This window comes from Coloeus monedula (genome assembly GCF_965178545.1).
Source record: "Coloeus monedula genome assembly, chromosome: 10".
Classification (NCBI taxonomy): domain Eukaryota; kingdom Metazoa; phylum Chordata; class Aves; order Passeriformes; family Corvidae; genus Coloeus; species Coloeus monedula.
In genome coordinates this window covers 22,973,513-22,999,463 of record NC_138790.1, presented here as the reverse complement: position 1 = coordinate 22,999,463, position 25,951 = coordinate 22,973,513, and the positions used below count along the sequence as shown (strand labels likewise).

Below are 25,951 nucleotides of genomic sequence, written 5' to 3'. Positions count from 1 at the left end.
TGTCTGCTTCTATTTCTAGAGTGCACCCCGGGGTTTTATGGGGCTGGTTGCAAACTGAGGTGCAGCTGTCCTCCTGATGTTCTGTGTGATCCTGAGACAGGAGCCTGCAAACATCCTTGTCCAGCTGGGTTTCATGGAGAAAAATGCCATTTGTGTAGGTACTCACTGCATGTTTCCCTGGGAGATACACTTTGGATGGGAAAGCTTATTCAGGAAACCTAGGTTCAGATATAGAAGTTGCAGAGAAAAGATGCACTTGTTATTGATACGAGTTGGCAGTTCCTCACTGGAACCAAACTGATATTTGGAGCCTGGCAAATGCTGTCTCTCTCTCTCCCTCCCTGCAAAGGTCGAGGCACAGGGCTGAGGCCAGTTACCCAAACTAACATTTGTCCAGCTAACAATAGTTGCTTTCAAAGCTTCAGGCTCAGATTTTCCAGGGCTCTATTGCAGTTAATTACAGACCACCAGTTGCTCAGGCACTAATGCTAACACTGATCACTTCTACCAGCACAGCTCAGTTTAAAATTGGTGGCCGTGGTGCCTCCCTATGTCTTCAGAATGCTTCTAACCATGACTTGGGGGTTTTTGTCCAGCTTGTCTGCCTGGCAGCTTTGGGATAGGCTGCAGGCAGAAGTGCAGCTGTGGAGGAGCACCGTGTGATCCGAAGACAGGGCAGTGTGTTTGCCCAGCTGGGAAGACTGGTGCTACGTGTGAGCAAGGTGTGTGAGGTGCCTGGCTTTGGAAGATGTGATAAGAAGTAGAATTTTGCTGTTTCCCAAACCAATAAGCAGACACACTGTGGTGGAAATTGGAAGAGAGCCTTTGGTCTCTCTTTAGCTGTGTTCTTGTGTGCTGCAGTTTAATGGCAGGGCTGACAGGGCTGTAGGTCTGTAGAGATAATATTACAGCTCAGTTTTGCTGTTATTTTTTAATTCTTTAGAGTAACAGCAGAAATCTAAAACTGTCCTGAAACAGAAAATGACACTGGTTACACTTCATGTGCTTTTTCTCCAGATTGCCCAGATGGCCAGTGGGGACCAGACTGCCAGAACTCCTGCGAGCCCTGTGCCAACGGGGGACAGTGCAACAGGGAAACTGGAGCCTGTGACTGTCCCCCTGGCTACACTGGGCCAGCCTGCTCTGCCAGTAAGTCCTTGCACCAGCCTTCCCCATGAAAAGAAATTCCCCCCAGATTGAAAATTCAGGTTATGGTTTGATTTCTGCCTTTTTACTCTTTTGTGAGAGAAAACATGCTGATCTGAGAAGTGCCCTTCATCTTCAGGAATTCCCCAGGTTGGATTTGACATTATTTATGGGAGGGAGATTGCAGATAAAACCACATGGCCAGCTAAACTGCATCCCAAATGGATGTTATCATTAGACCTAATTTATGGCAATCTGTACTTGGAAATACAGTGTTTAACAGCCACAACACTGGTGGTGTAATCCTGGCTGTTTGGCAAGAGGTGTGACCAGCTGGCCCATGTGGCATCACTCCTGGGTTGTGTTTGCAGCAGCACTCCTTGGTGTATATAATTCAGGATTAAACAATACTGAAGCTGAAGGAGCAGTATCAGTGCTGTCCCTGCAGCCAGAGGCCATGGGAATACACTCAAGGAGCTGTTCTGTGCTGCTCTTCCAGTCTCTGGGTGTTAAAAGGCTGCTCGAGTTTGGCTGTTGTGCTGCACAGACGGGCTCTCAGGGACAGCCCTGCTTTGTGCAAGACCTCAGTGGTGGCACATTTTTAATTCTTGTTAGTCACAAAATGGCTTTTGAGGAAGGTTTGCCCAGCACCTTTTCCTCCTCTGAGGAAACAGCCTGCTGCACAGGAGTACCCAAAAATCACTGAAGTTACTCCCACATTCCAGAACTCAGGCCCAGACACCCAGGGCGCAGATCCCAGGTATTTCTTTCACGTTGCCATTTTGATTCCTGGATTCAGCTAAAGCCTGTTTTAGGGGGTGAGCTGTTGCTGTCTGCTTGGGAGGATCATTCTGTGGCTGAGCTGTGACCTGCTTGAAGTCACAGTGTGTCTCTGTTTGCAGCCTGCCCCGATGGGCACTATGGACTGAGCTGCCTGTCGCTGTGCAGCTGTGGCAGCAGCGCTCAGTGTCACCACGTCAGCGGGCAGTGCTCGTGTCCCCCGGGCTGGACTGGCCACGACTGCAAGCACCGTAAGTCAGGGCATGCGGGATCTCCCAGGGACTGCACGTGGAGGAAGCAGCTCTGTTTGCTCTTAGTTTATTACAGTTTTTTAATACAGTTTTGCTAATCTTACTGCTTCTGCAATGGTGTGTTTGTGGGTTTGCGCAGCCTGGGTGGTTATAATCCTTAATTATCCAGGTTCAAAGCATTGAAGTAGATGGCTGATGAAGCGCAAAGTATTGATATAAGCTCTTATTTCAACACTATGGATCCCTTTGCCCAATACCATCTGTCCCGTCAGCATTTTGACTGACAGACAGTTTTGTTTTTCATTTTCAGTGCAGATTAGTTTTGAGATTAATTCTCCATTTCTCATTTTGTTTGGGGGAGATTTATTCAACAACTGAGTGGCGTGTAGAGTCGTGTGTCTAAAGGTCACTTTTTAACTTGGGAATATAAATGCTGTGAGAAATTCTGTTCTCCGGAAGAGCGGAGCATCCTTCTGTTGACTTTAGCATCGCTCTCCATATTGGTGGCTGTGTGAGAGAGTAGATTTGCCCTTTTTGGATGGCACCATATAAATGTGAAGCCATCCTGCTTGATTCCTTCCTTTTCCTGTGACACATCTCTTCTGCTTGATTCATGGTGATGCCTCTTGCAAAAAGCCAACAGAAGACAAGCCTTTTTCTAAACTTGGTCTTAAACACATAAAATCATTTAATTGGCAGTGTTGACAGCAGCAAGTTTTGCACCTGACTTCTCAGGCTCTGTACTGAAGAAAATGCTGAAGTTTCCATCACTATGCATATTTTAAAAATCAAACCAGTTGGTAGTGTGTAGAGCCACTGAGATGGCCTTTCATGACTCCCTGGGCTGTCTAGAGAATTGAGAGACCATGACAAATGAAAGCTTTTACTTCTATTCAACATAAGATCTGAGAAAAACTGTTTTGCAGAGGTATCTCAGTGAGGCAGCTCTTCCACCTATTGCAGACTGGGCATTAAACAGATTCCCAACTCCAAAACCAGGTTTCTGTTGCCCTAATTGGCACTTTCATCTTCATCCTTACTCAAAAGAAAGGAGATGCTGTGGTACATTGTTGTAATTGTGTCAGTGCTATGTGATTTTAGGATGAAAGCAGTAAGTTGCTTTACCAAACATTGTGAGATTCCTTTGTGTCCGTGCTGAATTTCCCAGTATTTTGGGGAAAGCATGGAGGGTGCTCCCAAATTTGTCTGGTTTTACCCATTAACTGTTCTGGTTATGCAGATTTTCATTGAGTGAGTCAATAGCTGATACTTTATTTCCATGAAATTATAGATTTGTGACTGACGGGTGTGGATTGATTAGTTTTCATGTGCGTGGGATAATATCTGCCTGCATCCAGCTGAAACAGACCAACAAAAATGGTCTTTATTTCCATGAATTGCGCCTGTGCTGCAGCTGGGGGTTTAGTCTGGTACCATTTTGTGTCCTCTGATGTAGAAGTGAAGTGGGGTTTGGGGGTGCTGCTGGATGTGACCCCGTTTTCCATCCAGCCTGCAGCAGCGGCCGCTGGGGCTGGGGCTGTGCCCACTCCTGTTCCTGTGACCCCGCCACGGGCGCCTGCTCCTGCCAGCTGGGATTCACCAGGGAGCACTGCCAGCTCCCTGAGTGCCCACCTCCCCAGCACGAGGAGCTTCCAAACCCCAGCTCTGCAAGTTGTGTTTTCCTGATCGTTCCCCCCAGGAACGCTCTCAGGCTCTTCCGCCCCTGCTCCGCCCGGCGCGGCGCTCTCAGGTTTCAGCAGGGTTAGATGCTTTCCCTAATTCGATTTCCAGAAAAGGTATTTTCAGCCTTGTTTTGGACCCAGCAGCTATTTTTAACGGTAGGATCTCGTGTGAGGGATGGGATTGATGTATATTTGGGTTGCGGCATAAGAGTTTCCATATTGGCTTGATTTATTCAGTTTTAGGGCAGCACTATGCCTTCGTAAATCTCTGTGTAAGGTCAGGCATATAGAAAACTTCACATGTACATAAAAGAAGAAAAACCAGGAATTTTTGGAGTCCTGTATTTATTAACAACAAAAATGTTCAATGGTCATATCAGAGGCCCATGACCTCACCTTGACATTCAGCTCTAACTGCGGTCAACAGCAGATGCTTCAAGCATATGAAAACAGGATTATAGTAAATTCATGATATGCCTCCCCAGGTATCATCAATTTCTCATTCAGGAGCTTCTTGAGACAGAAGCAGTAGCTCTATATTTGATGCAACTTGATTTTTTCTTTTCCAATTAATGTGCCTGTTTTATTTTTCATTTCATGCAAGCATTTGGAATCTACTTCATCTTGTGGCAGTAAGTTGCATAGTTAAGCTGCTATTACTATTATTATTATTGATTCTGTCGATGTTGTTAGATAAAATAAACATTTTATCTACAAGTTTAACAATCGTACAGTAGCACAGATGTAGCTACCAGAGTCTCAGCAGCGTGGGCAGGATTAACTGCTGGTGTCATACAGAAATGTCAAAACAATTAATCTGGAACCATGACCTAAGACAAGAAAGCCTGGAAAGTTGATCTTGCAGCCCTTGTTGCTGTTGGCACGGAGGGAATGGAAGGACAATGTGTCGAGAGGACCAGCTCCCAGAGAAGGAGCTGCCAGCTCCGCTTCTCTTTCGCTCTTGATCTCTCTCAAAATAGCATCTCTGCTATTGACAGAGAGTGGCCAAATAGCTGCTTGTAATCTTCACTGGGAAGGGAATCAGTGGAAGCCATCGCCACTGACAAAACATCTGGCAATCCCTAAAGTTCTTTCTGTGGGTTTTCTGTTTCATCTAGTCTGCTTTTTACCCTCTTTAGTGTGTGTGTATATATATGTATAAAAATGCACATATATATGTGTGTGTGTGTGTGTGTGTGTGTGTACGTGCAAGATTATGAAAACCACAATTCTTCCCATAATTTCATGCTGCCTTGGAGGTGAGATCTTCACTATCCCTGGATATCTCCTCTCCTCCCCAGACATCCCTACACTCTCCCTGCAGGTTGGGCTCCTTCCTGGGGCAGGAGCTCAGTTTCTCTGGCAGGGTGGCTGGCTCCTGACACGCATCACAGCAGCCTGTGCCTGATGGAGCAGCGGCAGATTCTCTGTGCTGTGGACTGTGAAATCATTTGTGAAGTGCTCTGACCCTTTGCCATCACCTTGAAAAGCCTCAACTCCAGGCTAAACACCGTGGACCTGAAGGGAGCTCTGTGGAGGGCCCCACACCTCTTGCTGCACTGCAGCACCATTTCCCTTGCACAGATCCTCTGAAATTTCAGCTGAAAAGGAAACATGGAGAAGGGTCCAGCTTTTAAGGGACTTTTAAGGCACAAGTGCTCTTCTGTGTATTTATTTGTTGAGCAGTGGTCTGCAGCTTTGGGAAGAGGAAGGGATGTCACCTGGAAGTGCAAAAAAATAGGTTCAAACGTACTCAGATTTAAACAATGTCCCATTTTTTGACTCTTTGAAAGCAAAGAAATACTTAAGGTACCTTGCTCTTCTCCCGTCTCCCATCCTGACTTCTCTATAAGACACACAGTTGGCAGAGTCACTGAGCTGCAGGAGCACCTGAATTCACGCCAGCTCCAGTCACTGCCCACCCACAGCACCAAATAGACAACACCAAACCCACCCCTCTATTCCAGACATGGAGGTGTCTTTGAGAACCCTGGTTTTCTGCTCTCTCTGATTCTTTCCAGATTGCCTGAAAACCACTCTGTTGATGTAAATGCTAAAATCATATGCTTCTAGAAGAGATCTGGCAGTAATCTCCATAACTCATTTAAAGGGATGTTCACAAGACCTTCAAACATGAGTGGAGGCCCTGTAATACTGTGTTTAGCCAAGTCTATCTCTGTGTTTCAGCCTGTCCAAAATATCCAATGTGAATTAGGCATCTGGCCCTGTTCTTAATTGATTTTCCTATAATCCTGGAAGAAATTATTTTCATTCTCAAATGTTTTCTTTCTTCTGATGGCGAGTACCATGCAAATCTTTTAAAACTCCTCACATTAACTGCTGTGGAAATGTAATTGTTAATCTGTCCCCCAGATGTAACGTTTTCGCTTGAATTTTTCAAAGCAGAGCATGAAAGTAAAGTGTGCAGCATTCGATTTGGAGCTTTGTGAAGGCAACCAACACATTTCATATTTTCTCCAGCTTTCTGAGGAAAGAGGATTTACAGGGGAACAGAGGAGCTTCTCCCATCCCAGTTGATGAAGTCCCAGAGGAGATGTGCACATAAGCGACTCAAGACCAGTGGGCAAAGTGTCATCAGGCAGAACCTGTAAAGTCTCAGGCTTTGCAATAGCAGATGTTAGTTTTCTGTGCAGAATTTAGTCTTTCAACACTCTGGAATTTTTCTAAAATAGATCTTAAATGTAGCCCAGCTTACCTGAACCTCAAGGGGAACACTCATATCTCATCGTTTTTAAGTTGTTACCATTATGCCTTGATTCTTTTGGAAATAGTTAGATTTCCCATGTATCTAAAAATTCCTCATTGGTCCTGAGCTGCTCTGGCATGAACCCATCATCTGGTTGTGATTCCTGTGCTGCAGGGTGCCCCGAGGGGAGCTTTGGCCCGAGCTGTGAGTCCAGCTGCCAGTGCCAGAACGGAGCTGCCTGCGACCACGTCAGCGGAGCCTGCACTTGCACGGCGGGCTGGACAGGAACCTTTTGTGAAAGAGGTACTGCTGCTCCCCCTGGTCCCTTCTGGATTCATGGAGAATTTGTTTTGTTTTTTATTCAGAGAGCTGGTTTTACAGTTTACAGTGTTGGATCTAAATGAACCACTGAACGTAATTGGAAGCCAATACCGAAATGTGAGCTCCCCTCCTAACTCCGCAAAGCATCGTGCTGGGTGCCAAATGTCAGGCATGTGTTTTAGCATGGTTAAAATTAGATATATGCTTAAGGCTTCTGCTATATCACATCTTCATGAGGACTCTTTTTAAGCAGAGTCCCCACTATTTGAGCGCTGAGCAAGGAGATGCTTGTTCAGCCTTACACTTGCTTGTTTCTGGTGCCTCCCTGAAGCGATTTAGAGAAAAACATGGATATGTGCATCATCCCCATGGAACACTTTAAGAACAGATGCACTTATAACTTAAATAAATCCAACAGAGCATCTTCTATTACCTTGTCATTTGGTAAAGTGTTGGAGAGGTTGGACTGGATTCCTTAGCTGCGTTATGGTGAGTCAGGTCTGTGGCATTATCACAGGAGGTTGCAGTCATGGTGCATCATTTTGCTGATTTTTTTGTATAAAAAAATACAGCAGAAACAGCACAGAGTCATTCAGGCACTGTGAAAGTTAAGTGTAGCTGAGTGAAGATGCTGCAAAACACGGTACTTGAACCAAAGTCACAACTGTTTTGGATAGAAAGCAGCTTTATCAGCCAGTTTCAGCAGCAAGGATGGAGGGAAGAGGCAGCACTCGCAGGCAGCTGCTGCCCTCTCATGGGAAGGGAGATGCTCCACAGCCTGACCAGGAATGTAGCAAGGCACCCACCAACTGGAGTTGATATTGCTTGTTGTTGCTTCACTCTCCTTCTTACCAGGCACTATTATATAAAATAAATATTCTTTCCAAGGTTCTGCTGCAAATTGGACCTTGTAAATCATGATATCTCCACTATGTCCCTTATAATATAATTTAGCTGAAATATGTTTTCCTAAATCTATGGGTTTTTAAAAATTATTGTATTTTTACTGTACAAAAAACCGAGGCAGTTATCTGTGTTGTTGTGTAAATCTCTTCATTCCAGCAGGAATTATAATGGCAACGAAGAGGCTAAACATCCTTTTCCAGAGTAGGTGTGAGGAATAGGGAGAAGACTGGGTGATTCTATGGGGGAGAAAAAAAACCCAAAGCTTCCAAATCAGTCATGTTGGACATTTTTATCTTTTTTTAATTCCTGAAAAAAGATTGTGGAGGGGAGAGTGGAATTTAGCACTTTGTAAAACACCATTTTCTCCATGTTTTCTCTCAAGAAGGCAGAGTGTTTGCTGTCAGCTGACCTGGGCTACCTTTTGACTTAGAAAATTTCAACCAGAACAGTTTGGCAGCTTCCAAAAGATGCCAAGGGAGGAAAACATGTGGGTGGTTTGCCCTTGGTAGAACCTTCTTGGCACCTTCTCTCGGAGGAGCTGTAGAGCTTCTGTTTCGAGTGACTGGGAGACTGGCAGGGTTTCCTTCTGGCAGGGATGTGCTTTTTGCTGTCCTCTTGGCAATCCACCCACATTGGCCAGGCTCTGTGCCTTGCAGGCAGAAATTCAGATCGAGCCCTGGCGCTGCAGAGTTGCTTTGGACTTCAAACATCCTGCTGATGCCTCAGCTCGTGGCTGGGAAGGACTTCTCCATCATCACAGAAATGTTGAAATGGAGACTTTTGCAGCCTAAGTTCAAAGTCCTAGGAGAACACAGTCCCTTATAAAATCTGATTTTGGTTAATATTAGTAATTAATATCACCCCTGCACAGCGACGGTGTTTGAACCTGCTGTCATTGCTTTTGGTGCTTTGCACTGTGGGATCCAGATTCAAGCTGAGACTGCAGAAATCCCAAAATTTGCCTTCGGTATTTTTTGTTTTCGTTTGGGGAAAATTTCTTCCCATTTTGGTGGGAAGCTGCTATTTCTTTTCATTAATTTGCTGCCCTCAGTATGAATTAGGGTTTCATAAGTTTAGGTACCAGCCCCTGTTGCAAAACACCACTTTCAGTGGCCATTTCCAAGCTTATTTGCCACAAATTTCCATAATCTCCTATTAATATTTATTAGAATTGTTAATATAATCTTAGTCCTTGCTGAGTCTCAATCTATATATATCATCTGTCAGTAATACAGATAACAGCCAAAGCCACACCATCTTCATCATCATTGTCACCCACCAGCATGGGACAGTTTCCAAGCTCAGCCATAGCAGGAGACACTTCTGCTCCAGGGCTGCTGGTTCATGAGACCTTGCTGTGAATTATTCAGGAGCTGACTGAACTTCTGTGCTCTGAACCACAGGATGCTGACAAAAGACCTCACACTCTTCAAAGGACTTTTGTCTGTCCATCAGCATCTCAGTTCTGCTCTTCCCTGAGTCACCTTTGATCAGCTGCTCTTCATCTGGCACTGCTCAGTGGTACTGTTGCCTCTGCAGTTGTGCTGTGGTCACATGGAATAATGATGGGTGAGAATAAAGCTATCAAGGCACTCTCTGAAAGAAAATAAGTCGTTTCTGAAGGTGGTACATGCCTGCTCCATCTTTCAGCCGTGCTCAGTGCTTTGTGAAAATGAACCATGTGAATCTTGTGACTCTTTCAAAGGAGTTTCAAAAGCAGCAAAACTGTTTCATTTGCAGAGTAGCTAACGATTGCAAATAAGGCTGAAAACAAAATAATCTACAAAGACATTATTTCAGTCTGTGAGAACAATCTAGGAAAGGCTTCCTTTGGATTTTCTTGAAAGCAGCAAGTGATACAAGCAGAACACTGACGAAATAATGTGTATTTCTTCACAAGGTCTTGCATTATCAAAGGAAAATAAATCATTTTTGGTGGCTGCTGCTAGCAGAGCCACTGGCCAGCTTCTATATCTGAGTGGAGAATGGTGTGTGCTTGGGCAGGGGGTACCAGAGGGACATGGGGAGTTCTGGCTGTTCCTGGACTGGAGCAGAAGTCAATGCCTCTGCATTCCTGGGCTCTGCAAAGGCAGGGGTCACAGCAAAGGTGGCTTTGTAAGTCCCTTCTGTCCTGTTCAAGTACAGATAGCCAAAGTATCATCATCTCCAGAAAAGATGCTTCTGTACTCACCCACTGCTGCAGGGCTGTGGTTAGAATGCAATTCCAGCTAAACAGGCAAGGCAAAAAAATCCCAAATAAAAAAATCCCATCCCCAAAACCAGTCATTATTGTGATAAATGGAAAAATGTATCAATGCTTACTCCCCACTAAATTTAAAAATCTGCCATGCAGGAAGCCTGAGCCATGGGCTCCTGGCAAACCCAGAGGAATCCAGGTGTGCCTGTGTTCCGCAGCCACACTCACAGCTTTGTTACAGATGTGCCAAGTGAGCTGGGACACCCTGCCTTGAACCAGGGCTGCTCCACTCCTGTTTGAGGAGGCACTTGTTATAATTGATTTAATTCTGTGGAGTGCTGAGCATCTGCTGCTCCCACTTTGAAGGCTGTGATTGCCTTCCCTGCACTGTGATTTTGTTTAATTCCCTTTCCCGCTGCTCTCTGGTATGTGCTGTATGACCCAAGGCTTGTGTCCAGTTTTGGGATCAGGCCAACAGACGAATTATCCAGTTCACTGGTTCATCTGTCCGAATATCCCAAAATGCCAGACAATTAGTCCACTAAGTGGAGGCAGCAGGAGTCTCAGACCATTCCTAGTGTATATTTATTAATTGATCCATTAATAACAACAACATACCACCCTTTTGGAGCACAGAGCTTGGCTTTTGCATCTGACCTGCTGTGGGATCAGCACTGCCAGGGGATGGACGGACTGGACCCTTCCCTGGGGATTTCAGCAGTTAATCATTACCATAAGAGAGCCCAGCAAGATTGCTGTTTTGCTGAGATAAAAGGAGAAAATGAGCACAGTGCATGTTGAGGAATAGCTGACAAGGCTGTGCAGTCCCTGTTTCAAAGAACTTTGTCAGCCCTTAAAGTCACTGAGGGCTCAGCAGGAGGAGCTCGTGCTTGTGCTGTGCCATACCTGCTACTGAAGCAGGGTGAATGGGGAATAACAGATTAACCTCACCCTGGTGGCTCTTCCTTGTGCATTGGTATCAGCTCTCTCCTGGGGAGCACTGAGCAGAGGCTGATGGATGTGTTACAGTGTTCTATGGGTGTGAAGCCCCATTTCTGTTTTCCTGAGGCAGCACAAACCTGGGAAGGGCAGCAAGCCTGAAACCTCTCGTGTGCCAGGGAAGAAGCTGCAGCTTGGACAGGCTGGGGAAGGGACAGGCTTGGACAGAAGGGAAGAGCAGGCTTTTGATTTTGAGTGGATGAAGCAACTGTGTGTAGTCACAAGCTGAGCAGTAGAGCAGCCAAAGCAGATGTTCAGTGTTTTACACTGTCGCTGGATGATAGTCCAGGTTTTCCTAAAACTACGGACACAGAATTTCCTCCACTTGTAGCCAAAGCAGACAGCAGTGCACACAGCTGAACTGAATTTGTGTCTGTGGAAGAGGCAGTGTGATAGACTGGGACAAAAAGCCTGGGCATGAAGAAGCCCCAGGGCAAGAAAAGGGACAGAAGAGTCCAACAGTGGAAGATGCACATGGAAAACTCACTGGAAATGTTCAATGCCAGGTTGAACAGGGCTTGGGAGCAACCTGGTCTAGTGAAAGGTGTCCCTGTCCATGGCAGGAGGGTTGATGGCTGATGATCATTAGGGTCCCTTTTGACCTAACCCATTCTTTGATGGCACCAGTGTTACTCTGACCTGGTAGAGAGCTGTGAAATTAGTGTGGAGGGTTGTTGGTCAGTGTATATGGTATGATGATAATCATGATGAGATTCTCTTGGGAATCCAGTCATTCTGATTTCATGGTAGAAGTGTGAGGGTTGGATTTTAAATATAAGTTTATATTGAACAAGAGGACAGAGAGATAAGTTTTACTGAACTACTGCTTATTTCATGAGCACCATCAATCCTGAGGTTGATTCAGGGATTCTGTGGAAAGAATGATGTACAGTTGTGTATCTATAGATTTGTTATTACCTGGTGTAACATAATATACTGTACTGTGTGACATAATATATGCACTTACATAATCTAAGCACACACAGAGGTTAAATTAAGGCTACATAGAGAATATATTTTTAAACTCTGCATAGCAGCCTTAGTGTTCTTGTAATGCAGCATTTGGGGTATGATGTGGTCCGCTGACAAGCACTGGTCCTAATTTTCATTGCTGTCAGTGCTGGTACAGGTAAAAATTGGATCCATGGGGCTGCTCTTCCTTATGTCTCCCAGATGTAGGTGCAGAGCTTCTTTGGCTCCCTGGGATTGTTTTGTGATGTTTAATTTGCCTCGGTTTTCTCTACTCATTCACTTAGCCAGTTTTTCATTTCAGCACTGAACTGCACCGCTGTGGCTTAGGTTCACTGTTAAAGGATCTTTAGAAAAGTGTCAGGACAGTAAATGGGAGCAGAAGTTTTGCATTTTCAAAGGGAGGGAGGTCAGCAGGGATGGCCCTGGAGTCTTGCATTATGTTGAATTATTTCCTCTGTCCATTACAGAGGCACAAGTAACAGTTTGTGTGAGTCCAGCTCCATTCTCTCACTTGTTTTATGGCTTTTCAGTGTTCTCAGCCCTGTTCTCCTGTGCAGAAATCTGTTACTTGTGTAAAAGGGTCACATTTTTCCAAGATGCACATATCAGAACTGGGCAGGCTTAACCCTTGAAGCAACTCCGGTTCTTAAGAATCTCTGAAAAGACCAGATGGAGTTTATGCAAAAAAAAAAAAAAAAAAAAAAAAAAAAAAAAAAAAAAAAAAAGCTAAAAAGAAATGTTTTGCATTTGCAGCTTGTCCAGATGGATTCTTTGGGGTTGACTGCCACCAGGTGTGCAAGTGCAAGAATGCTGCTGGCTGTGACCACGTGCTGGGCTCGTGCCGCTGCCTGCCGGGCTGGCTGGGAGAGACCTGCGAGCAGCGTACGTACACCAAACCCCCAAACCTCCCCTGGCACTGCGGGCTGATGCCCTGCCAGGGTACACTTTTAGATAGGTCACGTTCCTTCCCAGTGATGCCAGAAAAGGGAACAATTTTTGGTGGCTAAAATCATCAGCTCTTTTTTTGTTGTTTGTTTTTTAACTCGTCAAACATGGTGAGCATCAGGTTTTAGATAGCAGAGCTGCCTCCTGCCATATGACAGGTCTCTGCTTTTCGTTTTTGTGTGGCATTAAGAGATTAAATGTTGTGTATCTGTTTCTGGTGTATCTCCTCTAATTATCAATTACAAAGTGACAGATTACAAATGTGCAAAGTGGAAAAATCAGAGCTGGGACTATTTTGTTATTTGAGCGTGACAAAATAGTTTTTAAAATTATTAGAAAATTTATTTGTTTTAAAATAATTGTCAGCTTCCTAGATGTTCACAAGTATGGATTATCCCACAATTTTTAAGCTAACAAATGCTTGTGTGTATACATATATAAAATTGGCTAGTCTGAGAAATTTTTCACTGCATTTCATGGGAAATTAGGTTATTTTCTTTAGCTGCATGGCATTACATCTGAAGATCACTGAGCCTATTTGCAAAGTTTAGCAAATAAGTAGGGGTTTTTTAAGATTTTCAGGTTTTAGCTTCTCAACTTCCTTGTTCTCCTTTAGGATGATGTCATGGTCTAAGCTTCCTTTTGAAAATATGAGTGCTGTCTGCAGGGCTGAGGTGTAGAGCTGAGCTCCAGTGCTGCTTCAGAATGAGCCAGCTCTGTTAGGGAACACTTCTTTAATCCATAGCTTGTGGCTTTCTGCAATAGAAAAGTGGTTTAATTTAGAAAATAGAGAGAAATCTGGCTTGTATTGAGACAGTTCTGTCCTCTGGCCACACCCTATTTTAACATCAGCCCTGTTTGAGGGCAGTGCTTGTTCTTCATAATATTTTTCCCTCATTTGCCCCCACCACTCAACACAGCCCATCTTCTGAGAAGGCTTCTCCTGCAAAGTCCCCTGCTCTTTTGTTTACAGGTGGGTCAGTTCTGCTGAGTCTTCCCAGTTTTAGACATTTTCCCTAACATCCCACCACTGCAGTCCTTTTTGCCTCCTCGTGCCCTCCCATAGGAACACTTGGCTCTCCATCTTCTACCATCTGAAGATGCTGGTGGTAATACACCCTTTCAGTGTAGATAAATGGAGTGACCAGAGAATAAAAGCAGACCAGAGCCACACAGCCATCCCACAGATCAGAAAAGATGCTTCTGAGCAGGGCAGTGTTTGCTTATTGGTCACAGCCCATTTTTCCTGTCGAGCCACAGTGCTGGCAATGTGTCACCTTGCCCCTTCCCCAGTCCTTAGCATTAGGGATGGGAAGCTTTGTTGCATATTTCATTAAATTCAATTAAGAAATGCAGCTCCTTGTCCATGGCCCCTGGTGCCCCCCTCTACTCACATTAGGGAAAAAAAACCCCTATTTATTATCTTGTGCCAGAGCCATTAGAGCTTTGTGCTGGTCTGATTTATTCCTCCTGCTGGTGAAGGTGCCAAAGCCTCCGAGGCCTCTGTGAGTGAGAGAGAGAGGTCAGTTAACAGTGCAGGGTGTCTCCTCCTTTTCTCTTGGCTAAGTGAGGGATCTTCATTATGATTTTACAACTCATCCACACTGCTCCAAAGCTGCTCAGAGTAAGGGTGGGAGCTCAGCACTCCCCATCCTCCCGGGGTGTTTAATATTCACCTTGCCTGTTCCTGGGACCCGCCAGCTCCAGCAGCTGGAAGGACAGCACTCGTGTGGAAGTAATCAGATTGCAGGCAATGTGCTGGAGGATATTGAGGAATAATTTTGGCATCATGGGATTTGAATTGATCCTAAGCCAGCCATGCAGTGTGTTTTATACTCTGCTATCTAATTACAGGCAATACGGACAGTGATGCCTTTTGTTGGAGCTGCCTAATGCTTTCCATTACCAGACCATGGGTTTCAGTTGTTTGAAAATGAGTTATGTTAATCTGGGGTGAAATCTGCCAAGCAAGCTCTGCCTGAGCTTCAGTTTGTGCTCGGAGATTTTATTTGGGGATTTTTTTGAATGTCCACCTGAGGTGTTTTAGGTTTCCAAGAAAGAGGCTTAGGAAAAGTATGCTGCCTATTCTTTTTTTTTTTTTTTCTTTTTTCTAAATAAACTCTTTCACTGAGTTCTGTGACACAGAAGTGAGGACCTGGCATTTGGCATTTCTTTGTGATAGAGATGTAATCTTCCTTTCTGGATACTCGCTCCCTGTAAGTGTTCAAGGCCAGGTTGGATGGGAGGAGCAACCTCATCTAGTAGTGGCATCCCTGTTCATGACAGGGGAGTTGGAACTTGATGATCTTTAGGATCCCTTCCAGCCCAAACCCTGCTACGATTCACTGCAAATTCATCCAAAGTTTGCAAACTTAAAAAAACCCAACCAAACCCTCCAAAAATCTCATGTTGCATATGGTCTGTAGCAGATGTGCACAATTCAACATCTGAATTTTGCCTTAATTCTGTCAGTACTAAACATGCCTCTTTCTGAAGCTGTTGGGGCTCAGCAGAATCTTCACTGAAGTGGTTCCTTGTGGTAAAAAAGACACCATGCTAGTTTGAAAAACAAGTGACTACAGAAAGATTGGCTCTGCCAGAGGCACTGGTAACAGGGGTTTGACATTTCATGGTGTGTGAGCACTTGACTTTGCAAATTCCCTGTTCTTTTAAAGCTAAAGCTTCATTTTGTGGAGAATAATCCACAGAAGTCGCTTGAAAACAAAGCTACTGGACACCCTATAGAACATGAGAGCCCATCATTTGCCTGTGCTCCTGGGCTCCTGTTGATGGCTGTTGACTTCTAGTCTGGAAGTCTCCAGTTTCATGTGTTCCTTGCTCTGCATGCAAAAAGGGATTTTAAAGACTGCAAACAAATAAATCCTCATCTTGCAGAGGAAAGACACTAAGAGGAACATTTTGAACCAGGAAAAAGTCTACTAATTTAAACCTTTGGATTAAGTCTTTCCTTTTCTCTCATCATGAAGAAAAAAGAAAAGGCCCAGGGATATTTGTGCGTTCAGTTGTGGAACTTCATGAAGTAGCTTCAATATATCACTTTTTTTCTTAATCTTCAGAAAAGTACTTTAATAATCAGGATTGTTCCACCAGGAAACAAAAAAACCCATTTGTATCTACCCAGTAGAATAGTCAAAATTTTCTTCTCCAGAAATTTCTGCTTTCTTACCAGAATTTTCACTGAAACACTATTGTCTTTTTGGTAAGTGTAACAAGAGCTTTGCACACATACTCCAAAAACCTCACACAAACCACTGGTAACAAGTTAGGGGATCTGGTGATGAGCTGGTTTTTCCTTTGGCTGGGTTGTGCTATAGTTCTGGTCTGTATTGTGGAAATACTTAGTTCTGCTCCCAAAAACTGAGCCAGAGCTCTGTAGGATGTGCTGAACTTTTTACTTGGCATCCAAGCTTCATTTGCAGAACAAACTTTTAGCTGTGATGGGACTGAGCTCCTGCTCTTTCTTGTGGTTTCAGTGTGGACAGGGTCCAAGCGATGACAAGAAAGAACACTGTGGAAAAGAGGTCCTGGGAGAAATGGTGTCTGAGAACCAGGCTGGGGAGCTGGAAGCCCTCAGATGGGGAGAAAAGGGCTGAGAATGGGTCAGAGACTGTCAGCCAAGTTCACCTCCAAGATCAAGGTGGTTTCACACCTCCCTTCTGTCCCCAGGGACTTGTTCTCCCAGAGCACTACATCATGTTCACTGACACCCTGAAAGGCAGAGAAGTTTGGGTGAAAATTCACTGTTTGGCTGTGAAACCTGGAAGATGTCGCATTCAGCGTGTGCAGGACACTCTCCTGGATCAGGGATCCAGGCTTTTTTTGCGTCTCCAGTGCACGCCAGAAGTGCTACAGGGATGAAAGGCTCTGACAGCAGCCCCTGCAATGCAGAACAAAAACCGTGCAAGGAGGCGATCCAGCTCCATCAGCCCTTTTTGTATTATTTTGGATGATAACTGAAGAAAACAGGGTAGCAGACCTGTCTGTTTTCCACCATTCAGAGCTATCCAAATCTCCAGTGCAAGGGAGACTGCAGGAATTTTATCACTGCCATTTTTCACGGGCAGCAGCGCTGAAAGAGGAGCGTTTGCTTGCAAGATGACTGCGTTAAGTTTTCACCTGGGAGCCAGCTGCTTAACCAAACTCATTGAAAATATCACCCCTCTCTGACCAAAGAATGAGAGTCTGGGTGAGCAGAGGCATCCAGCTGTGAAAAATGAACACTGAAAACAATGAAGTTGTCAGTTCTCTTACCAGGATGCAAATAAATACTGGCGTTGTCAGGCTGGTGGTTCTGCTGGACCATTAGTTTAGCACAAAGACATTCTGCAGAGCAGGGGCTGGCAGCTGATCCATCACCCCCCGTGATCCAGCCCCTCGATAGAAACCTCATCAGAAAGGGCTGTGATTCATATTTTTAAGCCACATTATTATGTTAAGCTTTCATAAGACACATTATCTCTAAACTGCGAGTGTTGCAGAGCAGTTCCAGTCTATGTGATCTTAATTGGCAGGATATTTTTTTTCAAAATACCTTTTGCAGTTCATGTATTGGCTGATATTGTGGTGGACTTGGCAGTGCTGAGTTAACAGTTGGACTTGATGATCTTAAAGGTCTTTTCAAACCTAATGATTCTATTACTCTATCTAGAGTCAGACGTGGTTAATATTTGGAGGTTTGTGTATTTATGTGTGTATATATATATGTATATATATTTCCAGGAATGGTGAAGTCACCATTCCCTGAAGTGTTCAAAGAATGAGTAGACACAGCACTTTGTGATTTGGTTTAAGGATCAGGAAGGTATTAAGCCAAAGGTTGGACTGATGATCTTGGAGATCTTTTCCAGCCTTTATGATTTTATGTGGACTTAGGCACCCTTATGATGTGAAAAGTGTCATCGGAGCACAGCTCCAACCTGATTTCCCTGGCACTGGCTTGTGTCTCAGGTTTGCTCTGTGCAGTGCCTCCTTGGATGCTTCCTGATGGTTTTATGAAATTCTCTCACTGCAGCCTGCCAGGAGAACAGCTATGGGCCAGGCTGCAGGAACACTTGTCACTGTCACAACGGAGCTCTCTGTCACCACGTAACCGGGACGTGCCTTTGTAGCCCAGGCTGGAGAGGAGCCACCTGCCAAGAAGGTACAGTCAGAAATTCAAACCCCTGCCTATGGATTATAGGAGGGAAAAGTAAAACCTGTGTTTGGGGAAAGCTCACTGGTGTTTTAACTCTCAGCTCATTGCCCTGTGTTGTCATTGGGTTTGTATCCACAGTGACGTGAGCTGGTCCATTAAATTAATCCGTGACATCGTGATGTAGGATCCCGGTGTGCACAGGGCAGGAGGGTGAAACAGCCATAAACTGGAAAGAGAGCTGATTTTGAGGGCTGATGAAGGGAGAAAAGGTCCATAAAACTCCCAATTATGATGCTGAAATGAAGCTCTGTTTCTTTTCTCTGGGCTGCTTTACTGTCCCATGCACCAGACTGATCCTTGGCATTACCTTGCGCTGTTCCAGACAGAGCCTAAATCCAGAACACGTGAAAGGCATCGAGCCTTGCAGCCTTGGCTATCAGAGCCAGACATGTGGCTCAAACAGAGAGCCTTGAGAAGAGGCTGGCAAAGAAAGGCTGCACTGTGGCTTGCACTGCACATCCTAATCCGTGCATCCTAGGCACTAGGAAAAGTCTGTCCATCCCTGTTGCAGAAGGCTCCTTGTTCTGTGCCTTTCCCACGAGGTCCCTGGAGTGTCAGCAGTACCGTGGAGCTGGGAATGCTGCTGTGGGTGCTCCTGGGTGAGCTGGGATTTGGAGTCAGCACCTGCACTCAGAGGCTGCTCTTCAGCATCCCAAGAGGATTGTTAGGGAAAGGGGATGAAAGCTGGCACAGGTAGAGTAATATATAAATTTAGTGCATTCCTCTTTTAAAACCTGATATGAAGAGGTCTTTCCATGAAGGATTTAAAAATTGGGAAGGCACCAGACTGTTCTTGATGACATGTTAGGCATGACCTAAATTTTTCTGTTTTGTCCAGAGGCCACAAATACAAAACCAAAGCAAAAGTTACAAAATCTGTTTCAAACACACCTTTTCAAATTTATGTTTGGGGATTTCTTTTCTCTTTGAAGTGAGGAGGTAGAATAATTGTGTGAGGCTGGGGGAATCATCCTCTGGTGCCTATGCTTTTCCAAAGTGAGAGCTTGCTCCTGTTACTGTCTTCAAGAGGTTTCACTCTGGCACATGGCAGAGGTGTGTAGTTTTTTGCCAAAAAATTGGGTTCTATCCGTAGGAACTGGTTGTGATGGGAATTAATAAACTTGCTTAATTAAAATAAGGTAAATGGTGAAATGTCAGGCAGCTGTGGGCAGCAGGATCAGTTAGAGAAGGAGCTGTGATTTCAAAAGGACTGTAAAAAAAAATTCTGGGAACAGGGAAATCAAGAACTGCGCTCCCTGGTGTTGAGAAATCTGGAAGGAACCAAAAAAATGGATTTTGTAGGTACAAACAGAAAGTCTCAAGGTTGTCTGGTGGGTCACTAGTTCACTTCGTCACCTATTTTGTTCCCACACCAGTTGTACATTGGTTGGAGTAATTCCTTATCAGTCATGTCCCCATTTCTGCTGGTTGTACCTCCCACAGCATCCTCCAGGGCGAGAAGGGCTGTGAGATGGGAGAGGTGGTGTTGAGCCTGTGTCCTTCTCCTGCACTTCCTCACGGAAGGTTTTCCCTGCCTCCCTTCACAGCCTGCGCTCCGGGGTGGCACGGAGCCAGCTGCCTGCAGCGCTGCCTGTGCCACGGCCAGGCCACCTGTGACCCTGTGAGCGGCGAGTGCCAGTGTCCCCAGGGCTGGACGGGGACAGCCTGTGAGCTGGGTGAGTCTCCCCACCTCCTCCACCTCTCCAGCGCCTCGGTTCAGTCACTCTGCAAGGAGATCCCCAGTTATGGTGGGGTCTGGTTTGAGACAGCCCAGAGGAAAAAGGAGGCAGAACGATGGAAAACACCAGGTGGGGAGAGGTTGAAAAAGCTGGGGTTGTTTAGTCAGAAGTGAGAAGACTGAGGGGAGACATGAGACTTGAACATATCCGTGGTGGTGGAAACTTGCTGGGCAGGGGAGAGGAATAAGCCATTCTCTGCCCGTTGGGAACAGGGAAGATTGGTAATGGTCTCCATTTAAAGAGAAAAAAAAGAAATACTTAAAAGAGGAAAATGATGTGTTTCTAGAGAATTTTGCCAAGGGAGGCTTTGAAATTTCCTTCACCGAAGGTTTTTAGGCCCAGTTTAGGTGGCTGATCATATTGCAGAGACATGAGGGAGTTCCTGCTGGGGTTGCTCCAGCCTGGTTCCCCATCAGTCTCCCCCATCCCGTTTCAGAGTGTGGGGACGGGCAGTTCGGAGAGGGCTGTGAGCAGAACTGCAGCTGCCACCACGGGGTGTGTGATGTGCCCTCAGGGAAGTGCCTGTGCCGCGCTGGCTGGACTGGGGACCGCTGTGATGTTGGTAAGGGCAGCTCCTTCTGCAAATCCTTCATTTTAACCACCAGCCAGTTCTGCCTGTTTTCTGGTTTGTATCTTAATTTCCCAGTGTTCTGCAGGCCAATTATGATTTATGCCCTCTCACCCCAGCTCAGACCCACAGGCAGGTCTCTGCCCAACCATGCCCTTGTCCAAATCATTTTATCTCCTCCTACCTCTGTTCCCTGCCTGCTAAGAAAATGAAGGTATTTCTCTACCTTATGCACACAAGGAAGAACACATGGAAGTGAGGGAGTTTTAAGGAGAATTTGCCAGATCAGCCACCTGCTGCTGAGTGTCTGTGGGTCACTGAGGGCAGCTCAGCAGACTGGACTGTGATAGTTCAGATGTACAGATCTTGCACATGACCCAGATTTGACACAGCTGTTTGGCATGCTTAGAGCCCTCTGAATCCCTGAAATGGGGACTAGTTCTCACACACAGGTGACTAAAAACATGCTTTCAGCTCAACCACTGAGGTGCTGTGCTTTTACCAAGCCACAAGCAGCTTTCTGAGGTCTCCTGAGGCACTGAGGACTCTCAAAGCCTCAGCCACCACTGTGACCTGTAAAGCCTTCTCAGTGCCCACCTTCCCTTCTCTTTGGTCACTTTGCAGGGACTCGGGAGCTGGAAGCAGTTTGTGGGCATAGTTCCCACTGTTCAAACAGCTGTCCCTGGGTGTGTAGTTGTGTCAAAGCAAACAGCATCACCCTCTCCATGGACCCCATCTGGATTTGTACTCCAGCTGTGGCTACATCATTGCAAACTTTCCTGTGCAGGCTCATTAGCAGTCATCTTTAATGCTTTTAATATCTTCTCCTTCACTGATATTTTCTGGCCACGTAGTCTGCTAAGTGTACTCCTGAGCAGGAGCTCAGGCAAGAAGGATCCTTGCTGATTGCCAGTGGAGCTGCTCCCCCCGCAGCAGGTAGAATGTGTCTCTCTCTGCTTGCCCCCAGCCTGCCCGCCGGGATTTTTCGGCCAGCGCTGCGAGGAGCGGTGTGACTGCGCCCACGGCCGGTCCTGCCACCCCCAGACCGGAGCGTGTCACTGCCAGAGGGGGTGGCGAGGGAGGCACTGTGACAAACGTGAGTGAGGGGAGGCTGCTCAGGTCGGTGCGCGCGTTCCCCCCCAAATCCAGAGCTCTCGGTCACGGCCGGGTACTTTCACGTACCTGCTGGGGATGGGTGCAGCGGGTCCGTGGAGGGGGTGGCTTTGTCCTGTCCTGCTGGCCCTGACAGGGTTGGTGTCCCCCCAGCCTGCCTGCCGGGCCGCTACGGAGCGGGATGTGGCCAGCGGTGCCGCTGTCCCCCGGGAAGGCCCTGCCACCACCTGACGGGCGCCTGCGGATGTCCCCCGGGGTTCGCCGGCCACGGCTGCGAGAAGAGTGAGTTTGTTATCACAACACAAATACTTCCCTTGTCAATTAGTTAGTAAATTGATGTCTTGAATGAAAACATGACGGTGTGGTGCCCGAAGAGGGAGGAGATGACAATCTGACAGGAGGGAGGATGGCCGAGGGCTGCTTGTCCCTCACCCAAGTGGTTTGGCCAGCTCTGAGCTCTGTGCCAGGCACAGTTTCAGCTCCTGGGGTTTGCAGGGAGCAGCCAGGGCCTAAACTGGACCCAGATAGGTTGAGAATGTGCCACTGGAGCCCGGCCCCTGCCCACAGCCAGCACTGTGCTGTCAGTAAAGCAGTAGCTCAGCTTTTGTTGGCCTTGCCCCTGTGAGAGGCCATCTATTCCTGCTGTCAGAAAGGCAAGAACATTATTTGGCTTTGCTTAGCACGGAGTTTGGTCCCCCAGAGATGTCTTTGGAAGCAGACTCCTTCTCTGACCCCAGCTGCAGCACCCTGACTTCGTTCCTCCCTACAAAACTTTGCCTGAGCCCTGCTTTAGCAAAAGAAGAACCAGCAATAAATAAGAATTGAAAGGATTGACATCGATGTCCCACACCCTCCACCAAAGGACTCTGAATGCTGACCCACAGCCAGGGCAGCTGAATGGAAATGAGAGTAGGAATTAAATGTGGAAGGTCCAAAACCTGTAGGCAATGTAGCTGTCAGCAGGCAGAGTGAAACCTGTGGAGATGTTGATGTCGCAGCAGCTTTGCAAGTTCAAACTCTCTGCAAAAGGCAGAATGTCTTTATCCTGGTCCCCTGGGAATTATACTGTTATTTTAGTCAATTTTACCTGACATTTCCCTATGATTTTTTTTCTAGTGACAAGAAAATTGTATCTGGCCCTTGACAGTTGGGCACAAATTGACTGAACAAAACAAAATCAAGCAGTCAAGTAACCCCCAAGTAAATGTAATAAATCCAAAGTCCCGGAGGAGAGCGTCATTCCGTAGGCAGGGATTTTATTTAATAGATTTCAGCCTGCTCTTTGTTTGAGTGCTATATTTACCAAGACAAATTTAATTTATTGGTTTGCATTTCTTCCTCCCAAAGCTTGTCCACCGGGCACGTATGGGCAGGACTGTCACGGGGTGTGCCAGTGCTCAGCTGAGAATCAGAAATGTCACCCTGTCACCGGCCACTGCTCCTGCAGCCCGGGCTACCACGGGCCCCTCTGCCACCTCCGTGAGTATTTTTGGGGGTTGCTGCCGTTCTGACAGAGGGCTGAGTCCTGCAGGAGCATCTGCTGGTGCTTTGGGTTCAACTGTGTCAGTACAGCGGTGACTGAGAGAAGTAGAGGTTAATTGTAGTATAAAAGTCATAGTGTTACAAGTAAGTTATGGTATAAGAAGTAAGCACAGGGTGGGTAAATTTACACTAAAAGTAGTAGTTGTATTATTGCAAGGAATTAAATTTTTAAAACATTTTCTAAAAAAGTTCATTAATAGTGTTAATTCAAAAATGTAATGAATTTAATTGTTCAAATTAATTTTTAAAACCCCCAAATTGTCACCCCAGAACGGCCAGCTAAATTCTTTCCAATTTCATGCCACGCTAAAGAATTTCAAGATCATTCTTTGCATTTGCATCTCCCAGCTACACCTGGGTATTGCGCAGCTCTCTCATTTCCAAATACCAAGTCCAAAATACTTCCCGAAATCTCTGCGTGCTCAAGTAAGGACAAATGGTTATGAGAAAACAACAAGCTGAAATTGGCAATAAATCCAAGTGATTCATAAAGTCCTTTCAGTTGCAGAGCCTTCTGAGGAACAATCAAATTAAACCAACTGTTACTCTGGATTGAAAAATGGTGACTAGTGTAGAGGACAAAATGCCAACTGGCCCAATGCTCCATCATAAAAAATATTCCCAGATCCACATGGCTCATGCCGGTATTTTAGGACGTCTGTAAAGTTGTTTCTGTTGGAATGTGGCAACTGATAAGAAACACACACCAAAGCAGCCAATAAAGGAGACAGTTAATTACCTTTTTATTTACAACTTTAATTTTGGTTTTACTCCCTGGCTTGTAATAGTCTCATTTTGAGGAGAAAGAAAATGGAAAAAAAAAAAAAAGCTGTTGTCTTTTTTGCTCAGGTTTTCTCTTTTTGGCGAGTGCTGATTTCCCTTTTTTGGGAATCCAGCACAGCTCTGTTTGGCTGAATTGCTTTTTGGGGTGACAGTTTGGATACAAAAGCCAGCTGTAACATGTGCAGCCCTAGTAAGGGTTAAACCAGTGTTTTATTTCTTGAGCAGAAATAGAAGAAAGACTCGCTTTAGAGATGGGCCTTTGTATTGCCATCACGTCATCACAAGTTATTCTTTAAAATATAAATTATAAATAAAATACAAAGGATTGATTCTGTCCTCCTTTGTGCATCAGTTTTTACTGTGAGTGAGATTGAAATCTTGCCTTCAACATCAGGGCTGGAGCCATCTGGATCCATTATGCATTAGATTATAATAAATGTTATAGTAGAGCAGTAGTGGAGATCAGCTATTTAACAGGATCATTTTAAAAGACTTAATCATGGTCAGCCTATTACTTTTATGTAGCAATTTCTCAGTAGTCATTACCTGTGTGTGTAGCACTAAATCTCTGTAGTTACAGTAAATGTCCTCGAACTTACTTAGATACTTCAGGTTTTATTTCAGAATTTTAAAGTTTAAAGCATTAACAATTACGCTGAAGCTCTGATAGAAGAGATATAAAAAGATTGATTGCGAAATAAAATCTGTGTTTTGCTGCATTCAGGGGGGATTTTTGCCATGGATTTCTGTGTAGCTGGCATTAAACCTATAGAGTATGAGATTTGAGATTTCACGGTGTTTTGTACTCTTGAGATTCCAAAAATATACCGCAAATTCTTAAACACAAGTTTGTTAGATATTTATTGGAGGAATAATGGAATGGTGGAAGTTCACAGAAAGAAAAATACTCAGATGTGTTGGTGTTTTTCCTGTTGTCCCCTCTGCCACTCTGCGCATTGCATTGACAAACACAAAAATAGAAGGAAAACAGTTAAAAGTGAGTTATTTTTAGGTTTAGATCGGTGGAGGGAGAGATTGTGGGCCTGATTCTGAAGTGGCTGACTGAAAACCAAGGATAGCTCGCATGACTTCAGTGGGGATACTCCAAGTTCCTGCTGTCCTCACTGCAGGGAAAGCTGGGGCTGCTCCAGGGTGAAGAAGCTCTCGATAGAATATTAAAACCAGCCCAGGGAGCCGCTCCCAAACGGGCTCTGGTCCAGTCAACATGTGGTTGGATGCTGCTGGAAACAGTTTCTGGCAACTGATGCTATATTTATAGTACAGTGAAAAAAGGTTCAAGAAAGTATCTATAAAAGGTGTAGTTGGCTGGGAAGTCAAATTTCCAGGAGCCAAGAGCAACGGGGCTTTCATGTTCTCAAATTTTGGAGTGAGGAGCTGAAACAGTCTCTTGGCAGGGTCCAGAGGAAGCAGACAAACTAGCAATAATGTTCCCATCACTTGTCCATAACTTGGTGGATGGGCAGATGGACTTGTTAAAATGAATAAAAAGCAATAAGTGGTGGTGAAATGATTTAAAAAAAAAAAAATCATGTTCCTGTGACATTGACTGGGCTGGGGGCACCCAGAGCCAGAAAGATCTCACCAGCTTCACCTCAAGCTTAGGTGACAGGATGTGTCAGAAGGGATTATTTGACAGTGCAATGAAGAGCATTGGTCAGAAAAGCTTCCGTGTGTGCAATTGCTATGAAAAGATTTAGGAGCTCTTGGTCATGACAAACCCACTCAAAGCAGAAGGAAAATCAGGAAATGAGGTGGAAATCTGGCTGCCACTCTTTTGTTCGCAGAAAAAACTTAAGTCAGAAGCACAGGAAACTGTTAAATTAGAAAATGTCTTTATGAGATAACTGGTGGTGCAAGAATAGCCCTCTTTACAAAGGCAGAGCCTACTGAACTGGTGAGACATGGTGCAAATTGCCCTTGTTATCTGCATCAAAATTCTTCTGCAAAGTACTAACAGATGAGGTGGCCCTGTTACTGATCCTGTGCACGTTGCAGCAGCTGAACTTGCCCTGCGTGTGCTGCTCTTTCTCGAACCGAAATACAGGGAATACTTCAAGGGCAAAT

The 25,951-nt window shown here is 45.3% G+C and overlaps 1 protein-coding gene across 1 annotated transcript in view; it reads left to right on the top strand.

Annotated features, from left to right (window-relative positions):
• Window positions 1–25,951, top strand: part of LOC309576630 (uncharacterized protein) — a gene marked incomplete at both ends in the record, with an annotated part of 185,648 nt that overhangs the window by 149,481 nt on the left and 10,216 nt on the right. The window contains 13 exons of the mRNA XM_082288043.1: window positions 20–154; window positions 597–722; window positions 1,018–1,149; window positions 2,049–2,177; window positions 3,687–3,848; window positions 6,741–6,869; window positions 12,715–12,843; window positions 17,939–18,067; window positions 19,669–19,797; window positions 20,297–20,422; window positions 21,396–21,524; window positions 21,695–21,823; window positions 22,889–23,020. Coding sequence (XP_082144169.1) covers window positions 20–154; window positions 597–722; window positions 1,018–1,149; window positions 2,049–2,177; window positions 3,687–3,848; window positions 6,741–6,869; window positions 12,715–12,843; window positions 17,939–18,067; window positions 19,669–19,797; window positions 20,297–20,422; window positions 21,396–21,524; window positions 21,695–21,823; window positions 22,889–23,020 — 1,716 coding nt within the window. The remainder of the gene's footprint in view (window positions 1–19; window positions 155–596; window positions 723–1,017; window positions 1,150–2,048; window positions 2,178–3,686; window positions 3,849–6,740; window positions 6,870–12,714; window positions 12,844–17,938; window positions 18,068–19,668; window positions 19,798–20,296; window positions 20,423–21,395; window positions 21,525–21,694; window positions 21,824–22,888; window positions 23,021–25,951) is intronic.